Source organism: Erythrolamprus reginae, chromosome 1 (assembly GCF_031021105.1).
Source record: "Erythrolamprus reginae isolate rEryReg1 chromosome 1, rEryReg1.hap1, whole genome shotgun sequence".
In the NCBI taxonomy this organism is placed as follows: domain Eukaryota; kingdom Metazoa; phylum Chordata; class Lepidosauria; order Squamata; family Dipsadidae; genus Erythrolamprus; species Erythrolamprus reginae.
The window spans coordinates 90,566,808-90,584,636 of NC_091950.1; the positions used below are offsets into that span (position 1 = coordinate 90,566,808).

General features: G+C 39.1%; 1 protein-coding gene across 4 annotated transcripts in view; it reads right to left on the reverse strand.

The window, feature by feature from the left end:
• Positions 1 to 767: 767 nt before the first annotated feature.
• The window catches only part of SUSD6 (sushi domain containing 6), an 83,556-nt gene continuing 66,494 nt past the window's right edge, over positions 768 to 17,829 (reverse strand). For all 4 annotated transcript variants that reach the window (XM_070758644.1, XM_070758662.1, XM_070758653.1 and 1 more), the window contains 3 exons: positions 16,265 to 16,403; positions 11,139 to 11,566; positions 768 to 8,607 (listed from right to left, as the gene is read on the reverse strand). In XM_070758644.1, coding sequence (XP_070614745.1) covers positions 8,582 to 8,607; positions 11,139 to 11,566; positions 16,265 to 16,403 — 593 coding nt within the window. In that variant the 3' untranslated portion in view covers positions 768 to 8,581. The remainder of the gene's footprint in view (positions 8,608 to 11,138; positions 11,567 to 16,264; positions 16,404 to 17,829) is intronic.

The following is a 17,829-nucleotide window of genomic DNA, read 5'->3' on the forward strand; positions in this document are numbered from 1 at the left end:
GGTGATATATGTATCAAATATCTAACATCTTTTATTACCTGGGCAGCTGCATTCTGAACCAGATGAAACTTCCAAATGCTGTTTCGCAGGGCAACTCCATGCAGACAGGATTGCAGTAATCCAGATGAGTAGTGTGAGCAATGCCTCCTAATTACAACTGGTACACACCCCTAAGATGTAGGAGGGTGTCCCCCCTGGCTACAGCTATCACATGCTCTTCTAGCTGTGAGTCTAAGATACATTCCACCCCACCCCAAGATTGTGCATTGGGTCTTTATTCAATTCCTTTGCCATTCAACTAACCATGGAACTAGAAGGCCACATATTTTGAGCTAGTGGATCACATGGGAATAAAATGATTTTCAGAATATATTGGAACACATGGGAAGTTGGAGCCAAGCATATCTCATGTTCCATAATGTATAGGCCTTTTGTTAACAAATATCCTATTTTTGCCTTGCATTTTGCTTGCAAAGAACTTTTATGTTCATTTTTGGTTTCCTTGCCCAAATTAATCCTGTTCATTAACAATGAAAATGAATTCCTCAGACCTTGCGATAGGTTTCCTAACTTGCTACACTCATTTTGGCAGAGTCAGCTGCAGTTCCATTAAAGTATTCTAGTGTGCTGTCTTCTCATTCTTCGGTGAAGTTTTTAATTTTTTTTCCCTTCCAAAAACAAATCTCCTTACTTGGAGCCTAATGTTTCAAATTATCTATTCAAAATATTGCCTTATATGAATAGAAAAAAAGCCACACCATGGCCAGTTGACTTCAAAAGGTATTTTAATTTAGAAATGCAGTTATATACATAGAATTGAAATTAAATTAAATTTTGTACAAATATTAAAATACTATCATCACACCCACTGCAATGTACGGGATGGATATATATATATATATATATAATATTTCTCCTGGCTCAGCTGATAAAGGAGGAGAACTTGTGTCTTAGAGGGTAAAAGCACTGCCTAAACAAGGCAAGCAGCCCAAGATGAAATCCTAGAAGGGTACGGCTAGCTGATGAGAGCTAAATAGCTTGCAATAGATCTATACCAGTCTCCCTTTATTTCTTTGTAAGTTTGAATTATATATATATAGTGTCTACATACACACTCACACATACATACACGCATGTATATATAGATCCATCCTGTACAGCATTATAGAATCTTTAAAATCCCATATATATATATATAGATATAGATATATATACGAGTACCATTCTGTAAATAAATTCCAATAAATTCCTTAGTGACGCAGTTCAGATTACAAATAAAAAGCACTGAAGGCAACCAGGTTTTCCTCTTCTGTATCTCCAGCTACCCACAGCCTGTCATCTTCATTACAGTGTAAATGTGTGCCTGGATGTTTGTTCCAACAGGATGTTTGGTCTGAACTCTGTGAGCTTCCATGAAAAATGAAGCAGAACAGTCAAATTTCCAGCAGAAATTGACTGCTATGCCCCTTAGCTCACCGGCTGGAAAATGATTTACATTAACACCGAGGTTTTTCCATTATCCAACGGTATTTCCTCTTTAATAACACGAAAGAGGTGATCAAGTTCAAAAACAATTAAAAAGCATCTAGGAAACAAAGCAGACATGGATTTGAAATCCATAAAATACCACTAAATGTGGTGTGATGTGCCAAATTAATGATTTCCAACTTGCCCCCTCTTAAAAGCACGTTACTCCTTTTGGGAGTGCGTGTGTGATATACATATGAGAGTAATAATGGAAACTGAAACCTGATTCACAGCATTGCAATTGCATCTACCGTATACAGTAGTTAATCTTAAAACGTTAAGAAAATGCCATGTACTTCTCAGGGATTTGTAGAACACAAGCCCTGGGACCTGAGGTTGACCACAGATGATTAGTTTATGTCTGTGTGTTTACTGGCAGACAATGCAATAATTATTGCAAATCCAGTTATGATCTGTCATGTAAAGTATGAGTTAGATGTGACACATGGCCTGTTTCTATGCTTCTAAGCAATGTCTGAAAATCGTACGGGTACATATATTTGAAAACAATGCGAGGACACAGTAGTACTAATTTTTTGCACTGTATAGACACTCTCACCTCACAATAATGAGGATATAGGATTACATACCACAGTTGTGTATGCACTATTACTCAACCTAGCACTATAAACAAAAACATCTTTGGTTCTGGAACCGCTTTCCATACACACACCCCTTGTAAATATTTTAATTAGTATCATGGTTACTCATGTATTAGTATACTTGAAATGAGTAAACATTATAGGTAGTAAAAAAAAAGAAGAAAAACTGAAATAGTACTGAGATTCCTGGTGACTTTAAAAAAAAGCATTTTGTAGCAAGGAAGTGGAAACTACTAATTGATTGTATAGGTTTTTTCAAGCTGCAGATCTAGCTGCCCATTTATCCAGTGTCTGAGGGCTGCTGACACTGATGTATCACTTTAATCAGGAAATGGACTTGCAGACCCCTTACATCTGTCACAAAGAGCAGGAAGTGATTATTATAATTTACTTACTTAAAATAGCTAAATCTCAAACATTAAAAAGTGCTCCAGTGTTTTAAAAAAACATATTTTTTTTCCTGGGAAGAGGATTCAGAAGAATGCTTATTAGTTGTAACCTGCCCTTAAGCATCTAATGTCCTTCACTTCTTTTCTATACTTTCCTCCATACTGGTATTCCTTGAGTTATGAGAGTTCACTTAGCAATGGTTCAGAGTTATGACACCCACCCCCAGTCCCAAAGTTAAGTACATTGCTGCATCACAGCCCTTAGGACCATCTGCAGAGATGCTGCTGCAATATGTCTCCTATTCAGTGACGGCCTGCTACAGGAGAGGTCAGGTGCTACGCTCCGGTAGCGATTACCGGGATACGCACGCAGCTCCGCTCCTCGATGCGCACACACGTGCCCTCGTGCGAGATTTGGCTTCTGCACATGCGCAAGTGGAATCTCGTGTGAAGACACTTGTGATAGCAAGATTTTGGTGGTTTTTTGCTTCCGCACACACGTGGAAGCAAGAATATTCGTGCGCATGTTCTCACATGAGATTTAGCTTGCTGTGCATGTGCAGAAGCCAAATCTTGCATCGGTGGGCACGCACACACCGCTGGATGGGTCCATGTCCACAACGGCCTGGGAGGGCACACTGGTAGAGCCAAAGATGGTAACCCTTCACTGCTCCCATTTCTCCCCACTCATAATAATAATATAATTCTCTACAGTTTATGCATGGTATGTCAGTATGTATGTCTGGTTTTTATAATAAGGGTTTTTAGTTGTTTTATTATTGGATTGCTACATATTGTTTTTATCACTGTTGTTAGCCACCACGGGTCCACGGAGAGGGGTGGCATACAAATACAATGAAAAAATAAATAAATTTATTAGATTTGTATGCCGCCCCTCATCCTGCCCCGCCTGGTCTCCACAGGCACTGGGCCTGCTTTACTAGCCCACTGGATTCCACTAACTCCTCCCCAACTCATGTGGACCTCACCAATAGCCACCGAAGCGACAGAGATGGAGAGCTTGGCTTTCCCGCTGCTGCCCCAGCCAGCTGTCCAACTGCCTAGTGTCCCACCTCCTCCTTCAGCCAAAACACTGCAAAAAATGCCTTGTGTTGATTGATGGTCTCTACTGAGTTCACACCATAATCCCCCAAAGTGGCTCCCGTCTTCTCCTTTAGTCAAAACAATGTTTTAAAAAATGCCCCATGTGGATTGGTTGCTGCCTCTTTTGCATTGAAATCCCCAAAGCCACTAATTCAAACCAACCAGCAGCTCTCAAGAGCGCTGCCCAGGATGGGACCACACAACGTCAGCCTCACGGCAGAAAAGTGGCTATCAGCTGCTGGTGAAAGCTGTTTTCCTTAGATCTCACATTCTTAGAGACGATTCCATTCTCTGCACAAAAATGTGTGTAAGAACGCAACATATAAGGAACACAATATCTGAGAAAAAGGTAAGTGAGCGATTGGTGATACAGGGTTGGTGTGGAAAAGGCCCAAGGAACTATGGGGACCCCAAGGGATTGCAAGAAAGGCATGAGATATCTCAGTGGGTGAGGGAACGCCTTGGATGGCCTGTTCCAGTGCTATCCCCCTGCCCTGCCCCTGGCTTTCCCCACCCTGAGATACCTCATATGCACTTAATGGCCTGCGCATTGGACTAACAAATGCATTGGGAAAAGCAAGGGGGGGGGGTTTCATTCATCTAACATGATATAATTAACAAATCCTCAGATTATGAAATGTAATTGGCAGGCTTTGTTACATTCGTAACTTGAGGATTACCTGTATATTTTTTTGTATTATTGTATTCATACCTTAAAATGTTCAATTTTTAAAATATTGAAACACAAAAGCAAATTCGTTCTCTATCAAACTTCTCCCCCTACTTCTTATTTTATAACAAACTTCAAACACAAGGGCAAGAAAATAAAAAAGGAATTTGGTAGTCCTATTTATTTTAACCGGCATGGATGATCAAACTTCAGCTCTTTCATTCAAAAGAAGAAATGCTGAGAAAGATGTTTTCCTCTCCAGATCTAGTCCTGCAATAATAGTATGAGTGGCAGCTGTTTTAAGATACTGATATTATATTGATCATTAATACATGACAAAAATGGGGTGCCCAGGCCTCACATCCTCATTAAACAGCAGCTTTCTCTAGTGCAGTGTTTCCCAACCTTGGCAACTTGAAGATATTTGGACTTCAACTCCCAGAATACCCCAGCCAACAAATGCTGGCTGGGGAATTCTGGGAGTTGAAGTCCAGATATCTTCAAGTTGCCAAGGTTGGGAAACACTGCTCTAGTGTACATCAATCCACTTGATACATATTTACCACAGAAAAGCAGTGCTGCGTTTTAAGTTAAATGTATTGTTTTTAGAACGTATTGGGTAGAAGAATAAGGAAATACATTTTCTCAGAGGAAGAGAAAAATGTCCTATGGTTAATTTCTACAGTTGACGTAAGATCCATATACATCCCAATGATAACTACTGGAATAGGGGGAAGCACGGACCCTTCATAATAATTATTTTAAAAAATCTATTGAACTAGACACACCAATCTAAGTCACTTTAAGGCAGTTTCATGGGTTCATCTACCAACCAGGATTTGTAATAAAATGGGGGATGGAATGGCAAGCATTCACTCATCAGAAGAACAAGATCAATCAGGAGACTCAAGTATCAGAAAAGGCTTACATTTTAAAAACCAGAACCACTTTTTATTCCTGCAAGGCCCAAAGTGTGCCCTTGCAGCATCTAGCTCTCCCTATAAAAGGCTGCAAAAAGTTAAATGAATAATTAGGCACCTAAGAACTACACAGTGTTGGAGTAGCAGCCCTTCCAACTACGTTAATGCTCTTTGATGCGTCAGAACTACGTATAATGTCAATTAAAAAAATATTCTATTCCTTTACATCTTAAGCATAAGATACTCCCAGCATATACTTAACTATCGGTATCTTTGCTTTATATGAATTTGCCAATCAGATCAAGAACCTGAGAATATTAGATTTTAATGGGGAAAGGAACTTAAAATTTTGAAGATGGCATTTTTATTGTTCATCTTCAAAATTCGGTTTTCTACAAAGGAAAGCTATTTCTTGCCCTGAAAAAATCACAAAATCCAGCTATAAATTATTCAGATAAAATATGAAGACCCAAATCCTTTATAAAGATTATCTATACTAAAGGTTTCCAGAGAATACGGATGCAGTACACAGAACATGCTGGCTACATATTAAAAAAGGAGGATGCTAGCGCTTTCATGCCTTCCTTGTGTGGTTTCCATTAGCATCCAAGCTAACAATATGATCTGCTCCACTAAAACCCTTCTTTTGAATGGAAACACAGGATTATAAATTTTGTTTGATGGAATGAAAATATGCTATTTCGGAGTTCTTACATAAAATGCAGTGGTTTAAAAGCTGACCAGCTGAGTGAGAAAGAAGATTCATATTCAAGGCTAATCCCATCATGAGTCCAGAAAGAAACCGGCATTAGATAAATGTCACTCTATACTTTGAAACACCTCCATCTCAACCGAAATATTTACCACTGCACTAAGCCACAGTTACTTAATCTTACTGAATAAGTTAATTGGCCGGGTTCATAGACCATGATAAATCATTCATCAACATTTATAAACCACAGTAGCAGGATAAACATTATTGTGGTTATTTGGTTTAGGAAATTATATGCCCCTGGCCATTGGGATGGTAAAATTCCTTCAAAAGAAGTACATCTAACTTTGTGGGACCTCAATCAAAGCTCTTCTTTTCACTAAAGGAGCCATAGGGGAGAAACAGGTAGAGATAGCTGAATACAGCAGCACAAACTTGGCAAAAAGATTTTTGTTTGATTGAGGAAGAGGTGTTTTGTACATCGCCTTGTATGGGGAAGCAGCTCTTTCAAAGGATTTGCACAGCCTTGTAAGCCCCTGTATAATATTAATTATAGCTGGCTGTTCCTGCATGTTTGCTTACTAACTGTTACTGAAACATCTTCTATGTAATGAGATGTATATATATTTGATATGTATCCATTCACTTACAAGAGAGCAGAATCAAAGCCAAAGCAATATATATTGACACCAGTATCAGGCCCCAGGAAAATCCAGAATTGTTTGCCTCTGTCGTATTATTAAAAGCAAGCAACTTATTGGTTTACTCAGTATTTCTGCACATCCTGAAGGATAAGAAAAACCATGCAGAGTTCTAAAGTTTTGTCACATTGCCACAGCAAATTCTACTATACACCTTAAGATTGTCATATACATTACCCTATAAATTTGCAGGAATATATTCACAAAGGTCAGAGATTTTACTTTCATGATTTGATAAAATGCAAGCTGTGGTTTTCTGAGTATTTGCTTTCAATGCTAAATTTCTGGCAGGAATTTTCACAGGAATACTTATAATTCTGGGCTTGTGCAGGCCACCTAAAGTCAGGGATTACGGTAAAAGCTATTTCCCATTCCAAGTTCTTTATGACTTCAGTCGGCATGGCCTCAGGGCTGGGAGAAGATGGAGAACTGGTACTTAAGCTGCTTACATCTGTTGTACAAATCTTTGGGAAATCACATAAAAAAGTCTTGATTTGGGAGGTTCACTTGAAGAAAAGCTATTGATTCAGTACTTCCATAATGTCATCAAGAAACGTTGTTCACAGATAGCTAGAAAAACAAGAGCAAAAGCAGACTTGTGCGAGAGGACGTGAGGTAAACAAGCATGTTCCCTGCATAGTAAGAAGTTCCCAAGTGGAAGTTGCATGCAGAAGGCAAGACACACACAAAAATAAAGCATGTCGAGGGAGGGAGGATCTTGCATCTGGACAAACAGCAGCATGGCTCTTTTTTTAAGGCAGGCTATTACTAATTCATCCAAGGCAATTGGACATGCCAATTTCGAAAGCTAAACACTTGCTAACCATAATCAATGCTTTAAATTAACAGCTGCTAGCTGAAGGAAATGCAAGCCCTGGCAATACCTCCACAAGGACAGAAGTCAACCACAGCAACAAAACAAAGTAGCAATGCCAAAATCACTCTGTGGTGAGCTGACACAGAAACGCATGGGACAGGGGATAACGCTACTCAAACGCAACAAAACTGACGTTCTACTGATACCTGAAAGAGACTAAACCAATCATATACTCAAAGGTGGAAGGCTTTGGATCAGCTGTAGTACGGCCACATTATTGCTGATAGGATGAGGCCATGCAAGTGCTCTTAAATCTGGCTACACACACGGGAATTTCTCAAAACTTTCTGCAGCCCTCAACGTATGCCACTCAGCATGTTAGGATAAAGGATATCCTAGTGAATGCGGTGGAATGGAAAAGAAAAGAATGAATGCAAATATATGAGAGGTATAGTCACTTCACCCTTCAGGAAAACAAAGCACAAGTAGCAGCCTAAGCTATTTTTTTCTAAAGTGGCAGGTAGCAATTCCCTTTAACACAGCCAGCACTGCTTAGTAATGTGTGGATGTGCAGTTACATTATGGATTATACAATTTTCAACACCTGAGGTCTACAACCAGTTATGTGTGACTTTGATAAGCACCCTCCCACCCAGGCCCATCTCAAGGCATTCTTCTTGCCTTCATAACGTAGTTAATAAATAGAACAACACCATCTGCACCAAACAAAGCAAGCTGTGGTTTGACCCTGCTTTCTGAGACATCCAGAAGCTAGCAAGGCCTATGAGAAATTGCAGCGAGCCAGTGTGAGAAGGAGCAAGGCACAAGTAAATGGCAACTCTCCAGAGACTGTACTCAAAACCATCTGTCTGAGGAAGAGGAGAGGCTGGAGGAACCTGGTTCTCTTAAAGCCCTCCTTTAATGCTTATAGAATGAGATGGGAGAAGACAGCTGGCACCGGGGCACCCCACTGATGCACTGAAGATGGTGTCTTGGTGGCATCCTTTGGATCTTCAACTAAGGGATATTTTCTGGAAATATTCAGGGTGCATCACTTCAGGGAAGAGAAAGCCAGCATGAAGCGCTCATCATTCCGAATAGGAAACTAGCGAGTGTAGACTTGATGACTGTTGTCACCCTCATGCTTCTTTCAACAATGGAATATCTGGAGGGAAGGAGAGAGATAAAAGGATGTTAGTTCATCTTCCTATACTGTTCCAGGTTTTAAAGACAACCCAGCACAGCCCCAATAGAGTCTGAAAAGTGTACAGAGTCCATTTGAGTTACAAAAGTTCTTGTTCATCCAGCCAAGTTTCTATAAAAGCTTGGCATTCTTTAAAACTTTCACTGGCTGTGTTTTTGCAAGGAGAAAAGCCCCAGAGTCTAATAATAAGAGCTTCTTTGGATTGACTCAGACAAGAGAACAAAGCTTATTTATTTTTCCTAATCTTCAGATCAGACTAAGGCTCCTTCCAATAGTCAGAACTGTACCAGTCAGAGACTGATGTTGCCCTGTGTCAGTTGAACTTCTGGTCTAGAGAAAATAATGTAAAATAATTGTGCACTATGTCATCTGGCGCTGTAGAATAGGCGAATTTTCACTGACAGAACTTCCTCCTTCTATCATCTCCTCGGATGCCTTCTCATAGCTTCCGTCCTGGAGGTACTATGTATTATGTCACTACCATCCACACATCTCCAGTTATTCTTTTTTTAAAAAATAAAATTTTATTAATTATTTACACTAAAACAAAAACAGGACAAATACAGTGCAGAGAAAAGAAAGCAATACAGCAATACACACAATACACAAAAACGAAAGAATAAAAATAAAAAAATAAACAAAAAACTCATCATAATAAATAAAACAAAATATATTTTTGCCAGCCTGCAGGTTGGCATTGTTACTACAGGTTTCACTATTGTTTACTATGTTCATATTTTTACAAGAATCTTGGTCATGTATATTTCACTCTTGTATCCAATATTTTATGATAAAGGAATAACGAAAGGTAACAAGATTGCTAGGAAACAACATATTTGACTACATTGTGTTTAAAGTTTTAAATATTTTTTTGGATCAACCCAGTTATATCATCTTTTCCACGTCTGATAGAATTCTGTATTATCTTTTTGTCTAATTTCCATTGTCAATTTATCAATTTCAGCAATTTCATAGATTTTATTTATTATATTTAAGGTTGATGGAATATTATTTAGTTTCCAATTTTGCGCAAATGTAATTCTGGTCGCAGTAGTTATGTGTACTATTAGATATCTGTCCTCTTTTGCTATTTTTTGCCTGATAATTCTGAGCAGGTATAACTCTGGTTTTAGTGGAATTTGTAAATTTGTTAATTGCTCTAAAAGACTTTTGATTTTAGTCCAATATTTTTTAGCATTGGGGCAAGTCCACCATGTGTGTATGTCTGCTTTAATAACGGGGATTTTAATGTTTTATTTTTTAATCGTTAAATTATTAGATTTGTTTTGAACTGTTTTCTATTGTTGTTCTGGGCCGCCCCGAGTCTACGGAGAGGGGCGGCATACAAATCTAATAAATGAATGAATGAATCAATGAATCAATGAATGAATGCATGTATGGTAGAAGGTTCCAATTTTCTTTAGGCACTTCCAGCATGTTGGTGATCTATTCAGAAACATTTTAGAAAGTCGGGCAGGTAGCAAATGCCACCTGTAGAACATTTTATAGATATTCTCTTTATATGTAGAAGATGTTGTCAATTTATAATTAATAGTCCATATTTTTCCCACTTATCAATATTAATAGTGTACCCAAGATTTTGTGCCCATGCTATCACGGGCCCTTTGAACTGATCTTCCATCATTTCGACATTAAGGAGTTGTTTATAAAATTTTGAGACCAATTTTTCTTCTGGGCCAAATAATATTTTGTCTAATTGATTTTTGGAATCCTATTTTCTTATCTTCATTGTATTTTGACTTTATTTGTAGGTAATGGATCCAGTCAATAATAATCCCTTTATCTCATAATCCATGGATTGTATGTAATTGAGTATCATCATTTAATAATTGCTCGTATGTTAAAATTTCCAGTCATTCTATGCAGTGGCTTTGCCACTCTCTCACATAGTAGCTGGCTGATTTAATTTTTTTTAATGGTTTCCCTCCTCATTTTAAAAAGAAAATCCACCAGGGTTAGGTTTTTGTGGCCAGCCTAAAGAGAAACTGTCCAGTTCCAAGCATAAACAACTTCATGGTTATGAGATGCCCAGTAATGTAGAAATGCTGCAGAAAAGTCAGGGGGGAAGGCCTAAGCTGCTTTTTCAATAAGTGTTAAAGTAGTCTTGATTTTAAAAAGCATGAAAGTTTAGTTTTGAATTTCTAAACTTCTATACCAGAATAAAGAAAGACCACAGATGAAATAAATTATGCATCTCAGAACCCTGAATTAGTAAATCCTGATTCTGAATTATGCTCCCTTTTAATTTTTTGTGAGTCACCCAGAGTCCCATATTGAGATGGATGGCTATATAAATTGGAAATATAGATAGGTGATAGATAACAAAAAGGTTCTGGAACAGTTTTTCTCTGAAGACTATGCTACTTTTTGAAATTTCTTGATTGAACGAATAAATGGAGCTTTTAGGATTTACATACATTTGTATTCCAGCTATATAAATCAAAATTCAAGACTTATTTCACATTACTTACCATCCATGAATTCCTCTAAGGAAGCAAGTGATAAAAGGCTTTGTACATCGCTGTTTTCTGAGTCTGAAGTCTCTTTATGCCCAGATTTACTACTAGATGTGCCAGCCACCCAGGAAGACGTGGTTGCCTGATGCACTAGAACAGTTTCTGAGTGGTGAGAGCTGCCAGCTTCACACAATCCCGAGCGTCCAGGGGTTTCATCCTCCCTAATAAAGCCACTAGGACCCACTTGGTCTGGTGGCGGCTGTTGCATTTCCCTTGCCTCGCTCTCTCCAGCTCCTTCTGAAAGGACGATCTGTATCCGTGTGTCTGAGGATGATATGCAGTTTCCAGCACTGCCGTAGACAGCTTCTTCGTAAGATGGCAAAGCTACCTGAACTCCATCCACCATAATAGAAACCTGGTCACCAGAAACACCTTGATCACGCCTGTGTTTGGAATTCAAAGAAATGTTTAGGCACAATGACATAAGCAACATTTTATGGAACAATACAATGTACAGGATTAGTAATCCTATTTGTTTCACTTTTGTTTCAGAGGTAAAGGTAATAAACCACATCTGTACTCTCACTTCCTCCAAATGTCGTAGGATCACAATGAACTCTAAACATATCCAGACATTAATCTGAATTTCCTACAACCAAACACATTTCACAAAACTGAGCAAGATCTGAAAAGTGAATGAAATTTATAGACATCTACTTCAAACATGGCCATTAGATTTATAACACAGTATAAAATGTGTAGAGTCAGACGTTTTCTGAAAGTAAAGTTAAATGGGCCCTAGAAAATACTGCTGTGAACAGAGCTGCAGCAATTTGTGAAATACCTGTGGAACTCTTTCATATTTTGCAAGGATGATATTCTAATACAGTGGTACCTCATCTTACGAACGCCTCTTCTAACGAACTTTTCAAGATACGAACCTGGTGTTTAAGATTTTTTTGCCTCTTCTTCCGAACTATTTTCACCTTACGAACCCAAGCAGCTGCTGCTGGGATGAAGGGGTTTCTTTTTCCCCCCTTTTTTGAAGAAAGAAAAGGGAGAGGCAGCTTGGAGGAGTAAAGATTTTGCATGCTTGCAAAAGCACTGAAACGGTGTCTTTTTAAGAAAGAAAAGGGAGGGGCAGCTTGGAGGAGTAAAGATTTTGCATGCTTGCAAAAGCACTGAAACGGTGTCTTTTTAAGAAAGAAAAGGGAGGGGCGCCCCCCTTGCCTTTCTTCCTTCCCACTCACCCTTTAGCCTAGCCTTGTTTCTTCCACCCGCCCCCTTTAGCTGCTCCTCCCTGCCCTCTGTTCACCTCCCTTCTAAAGTTTGGGATTTTCCTGAAGGATTTGCAGGCATTATTTGCTTTTACATTGATTCCTATGGGAAACAGTGTTTCATCTTATGAACTTTTCACCTTACAAACCTCCTCCTGGAACCAATTAAGTTCGTATGATGAGGTACCACTGTATACTGCTGACAGTTAATGTGGAAAACACAGCAGTGGCCAGAGAACTGTAAATAGGAATCTGTATTTAAAACAACAATCCCCCCCCCAAAAAAAGACAGTGCCAAGCATTCCAGATGTTCAAGCTACCAAACAATCGCATGTGTTACGCACATTAGATGGATAGCTGAAAAGGCAAGACAGTCCCCTAAAAGCCACAGATTTTTGTTTTATTGATTATACTAATACCTTTGTGTGAACCACAATGAATTGCAGATAGCTATTAAACACAAGGGCTGGACTACTCTATCTGCATACAGTGGTACCTCAAGATATGAACCCCTCGTCTTACGAACAACTCATGATATGAACCCGGGGTTCAGAAAAATTTTGCCTCTTCTTACGAACTTTTTTCGAGTTACGAACCGACGTTCAGAGACTGCTGGGAAGCCGCGCGGCTGTTTTAAAAGGTGACAGCCGGGCGGCGGGGCTTCCCAGAAGCCTCCCGAACGCCGGTTCGTAACTCGAACAAAGTTCGTAAGAAGAGGCAAAATTTTGCTGAACCCCGGGTTCGGTTCGGGAGGTTGCTGGGAAGCCCCCCAGGCCGGCTGCGACTTTTTAAAACACCCGTGCCGCTTCCCAGCTGTCTCCCGAAGCCGAACGCGGAGGTTCGGCTTTAGCGTTCGGCTTCAGGAGACAGCTGGGAAGCGGCGCGGGTGTTTTAAAAGGTCACAGCCGGCCTGGGGGGCTTGCCAGCACCCCCCCGAACCCCAAATCCGGTATCAGGCCCCAGGAAAATCCAGAATTGTTTGCCTCTGTCGCATTATTAAAAGCAAGCAACTTATTGGTTTACTCAGTATTTCTGCACATCCTGAATCAGTCAGCACACTCGAAGGACTAAAATATTTTTTTCGGCAAATAACATGTAAGTAAAGAATTGTTGGAAAAGATTCTGTTACTTGAAAAATTTCTTGAAAATAAAAAGAGGCCAGAACTATCACTAATATTGCAAATGAGAATTTAAAGCAGTTATGGATAAACAATTCCACTAGATCACAAGACCTTGTCTAAATTTCATAGTTTTTTTATGTAAGAGAGAAAGAACTACTTGGATTAAACATAAACATTACTCCTCTGATTACTATCTTAAGAAAGCAAAGCATACAAGGCAAAACAGATGGGACAAACTTTCCATGGGAATTCGCCATGAAGGAACAAAGTAGTGCTTTTACCATAATCCACTCAAAGAAAACACCACAAAGTTTTAAACATTGTACTGTATAATGTTTGTAAAATAGGGTGGGCTCAAAGTTGCATTATCTTCTTCATTAAGAGACATTTCTATCCCGAGTCAAGTTTTTTTCTAGCTTCAGGTATAAGAACAGAGGGAAAACAACTACTGTGTGCCTACGACTTAATATATTGGCCAATTGTTTCAAAACAAGTAAGATTGCAGGAAACTTTCCCTCCCTTTGTTCATTTAAAATAAAATCAATGAAATTTCCAGCCTAATTAAGCCTGTTTACAAAACTCCCTCTTCCCCCAAAGTGTTGTTTCCACATTGTACTTGCCAGAATAAACATACTGACAACAGTCTGTGAGCTCAAGGAATTCCAAGCTTCCTCCCAGCCTTGGAACTTTGAAGCAGGCAGGGAGCAAACAAAGCACAGATCTCTTTTCCCAGCTCCAAGAATGGAAGGAAGGCTAGGGTTTCTTTTGGCTTTTGAGTAACAGAGTAACAAAGGCAACAGCGGGGGCCTGTTGACCGTATAGATTGCCTGGAAAACACAACGTTTTAGTTCGGATATTTTAAATCCCTCCAATATGCCTTAGGTAAAGTTTCTGCTAGAAGAGACCTTTTATAATTAGGATCTATTGAGAGCAATGTATTTTGAAAAAAATTAAGGCTTCTCTCCTGGAAATAAAAACAGAATTTGACCATGTATGTATTTACGCCACAGAGCCCAGCTATTCCTTTGCAATAGATTCGTGATTTTTATCTTCAAGATCAAAACGGAAATAGCTTTGATAGTCCAGGGGCCCTCGTGGATGTTAATTGTATGTTAAGACTGCAACTCCGCAATCAGCTGTGAAGCGAAAAGGAATTGGGCACACTGAAATGCCGGAAAAACTTTTAAACCCCTCCGTTCTCCTCATCAGAACAAAAAAAACCCCCAGGGATTTTAACAACAACAAAAAAATCCTTCAGAAGGTCTCAGAGCTTAAATATGCACCTGAGAGAGCTGAGATGGAATTGAAAACTGGGGACTGTTACCAGGGAGCTTTGTCCTCAGAATTTATTTATTTATTTATTCATTCATTCATTCATTTATTTATTCATTCATTCATTCATTTATTCATTCATTCATTCATTTACTTATTTATTTACTTACTTACTTACTTACTTACTTACTTACTTACTTACTTACTTACTTACTTACTTACTTAGTCCAATACACAATAATACACAATGAAGGTTATAGAGGATATAGTAGAGAAGAAATACGAGACATAGGAGAGACTATAGGACAGGAGACGGAAGGTACTCTAGTGCACATATGTGCACCCCTTACTGACCTCTTAGGAATCTGGAGAGGTCAACCATGGATAGTCTAAGGGTAAAATGTTGGGGGTTAGGGGATGACACTACAGAGTCCGGTAATGAGTTCCAAGCTTGGACAACCCGATTACCAAAGTCATATTTTTTACAGTCAAGTCTGTTGTGTGCTCTTGTGTTGTTGTGGTTGAAGCTGAAGTAGTCTTTGACAGGCAGGACATTGCCGCATATGATCTTGTGGGCAATACTTAGATCAGGTTTAAGGCGTCGTAGTTCTAAGCTTTCTAGACTCAGGATAGTGAGTCTAGTTAGAGTGGAGGAATGAAGGGCTCTTCTTGTGAAGTATCTTTGGACATTTTTCAAAGATACTTCATCTCAGTCAATAGACAAATGAGGCTAAAGTAACCCAATGCGGATTCTCCAATCCAATGGAAAAAATAATAATTGCCTAACAGAATGAGTTCTTGAAGTGTAAAGAAGAGATTGGAGGAAAAACTCAAAAGAAGATAGTAAGGAACAATCAGAAGAAGAATGCATGACTTTGGGTCAATAAGGTAATGAGACACATGTCACCATAGCGTATTTGTAAGCATTTACATCAAGAGTGGGGATTCTGAAACTTTCTAGATATTACCAACATTATCTAATATTCTTCATCTATCACTGGCACAGCTGAGGATGCCAAGATCTAGCAGTATCTGAACAGGTTCCCCATCCAATTTACTTGCATAAACATCTGCCCCTCAAAGGCAGCTGACGATTATGCCATCTTTCCAAATAGCTTCTATCATCAACATGAAGATCTATTCTAACCTTTTAGTGGTTGCAGTACACAACTGGCATAACTCTTGTGCTATCTCTCAGGCCAGTCTACAGTTAAGTCACCTGTATAGCATGCAGTGTTCTGAGAACCCTGGCCATTAATTGGCATGGTTTAGGCTACTTGGACATTGACTTGGTATATGCACCACTCTAATCCTAACAATTTACTAAAGTGAGCAGCCGCAACTCCAGCAGATAAAGCCATCACCTGATACCCAACTAGTCACAATAGCCTCTTCCATTTAACATCCAGCACAACCTCCACCCCCAAATCTCTTTAACTGGAGAGACCCACACAAATTCTGAAGAACTCACCTGCTGTGATGAAATGACTTCAGTTTTGGTTGTAGCAAAACAAACAATACAACTAGGAGAAGGATGAGAGCAACTGAACTTGCTGTAGTAGCCACTATGGATAAGGTGGGTACTCCTACACTTGGAGGAGAACCTTTATCTACAAAATTAAACAAATAAAAAACAGTCAATGGTTTCTCTTTAGGAACAGCTAAGTCAGGATTCCAGAATAAGCTCAGTCTAACAATTGGTGGTTTGCATAGGCAGTTTTCTTCTCAGGAAACGGAGGTTTGGGTGAAATCTGCGGCAATTACATTCAGAGAGAGACATCCTCAGAGAGACTGCACCTGGTTGTCAAGTCATGTTCCTTTCAACTGAACTTCCAGGCTACAATATCTTAGTGGTCTGATAACCCCCAGGCTTCTTCTTTTAGGTTAACAGAATTTAAAATCATTTGGATGCAGGTCAAAACTATAATGAATATATTCAAGACTATATTTTTGAAATGTATTTAAAGAGGGAAAAATAAGCAGCTGAATTATAAGTTTGAATACGACTAAAGTATGACTAAATCAGTATTACTGGAAATTATAGGCAGAAAGTTGTGGGAACATTCCATTGTCTTGTCTAAGCTTGAGAATAAGGAGATTAGTATCATTCCTATTATGTTAAAACTTTGTTTTTAGAAGGTAAAAATGTCCCAAGCTCAGTTTTTCCACTGAATATGAACATTTTAGCTTCAGCATTCATTTGACCCTCAGGGATTTTGGTTTTTCCCATAAATTTCTATTAAGTAACATCTACTCCTCTCCTACTGCAGTGCAGTGACCCCAATCAATTAAAGCAACATGACAAATATATTCTTCCTTTTTTTTTTTTTTTTTGGCTTCATGTTATGGAAAATGAATTCTTATCTAGCTGAAAATCTTGCAGGACACAATTGTTAAGTTGCTTCTGAGAACATTATTTTCAAGAGAGTCAAAATGGGGCAAAGAACATTCCCTTGCAGTAAGCTATGGTCAAGTTGGATCAAAAATCCCTTCTAAATACTTTACAATTTAATTGTAAACACTAAAATAAACAGCATATATAATATTAAAATAATAAATCTTCATAACCTACCCAAAAGAGATACAAATTTAATTTATTTAATTTAATATGGCCACCTACTGCAGAAGACAACCCAAGAGAGCAATATAAATATAACTCTCAGTCACCATAATTCCCAAAAGAGAATCACTGCACACTAACTCAGGATTTAGGGCAGTGATGGCGAACAGATGCCACAGGTGATATATAGAATCATCTCCTGGCAAGCAAGCAGTTGCCCTATGTCAGCTCCAGTATGCATTTGTGTGCCAGCCAGCTAATTTTTGGCTCTCACAGAGGCTCTGGGAAGCTGTTTTTGGCTTCCAGAGAGCCTCTGGGGAGATGGGGGAAGGACATTTTTACCATCTCCCGGCTCCAGGGAAGCATTTGGAGCCTGGAGAGGGAGAAACACGAGCCTACTGAGCCCACCAGAGTTTGGAAAAAAGGATGTTTCTGGCCTCCAGAGGGCCTCTGGGGGTGGGTGGGGGAAGCTGTTT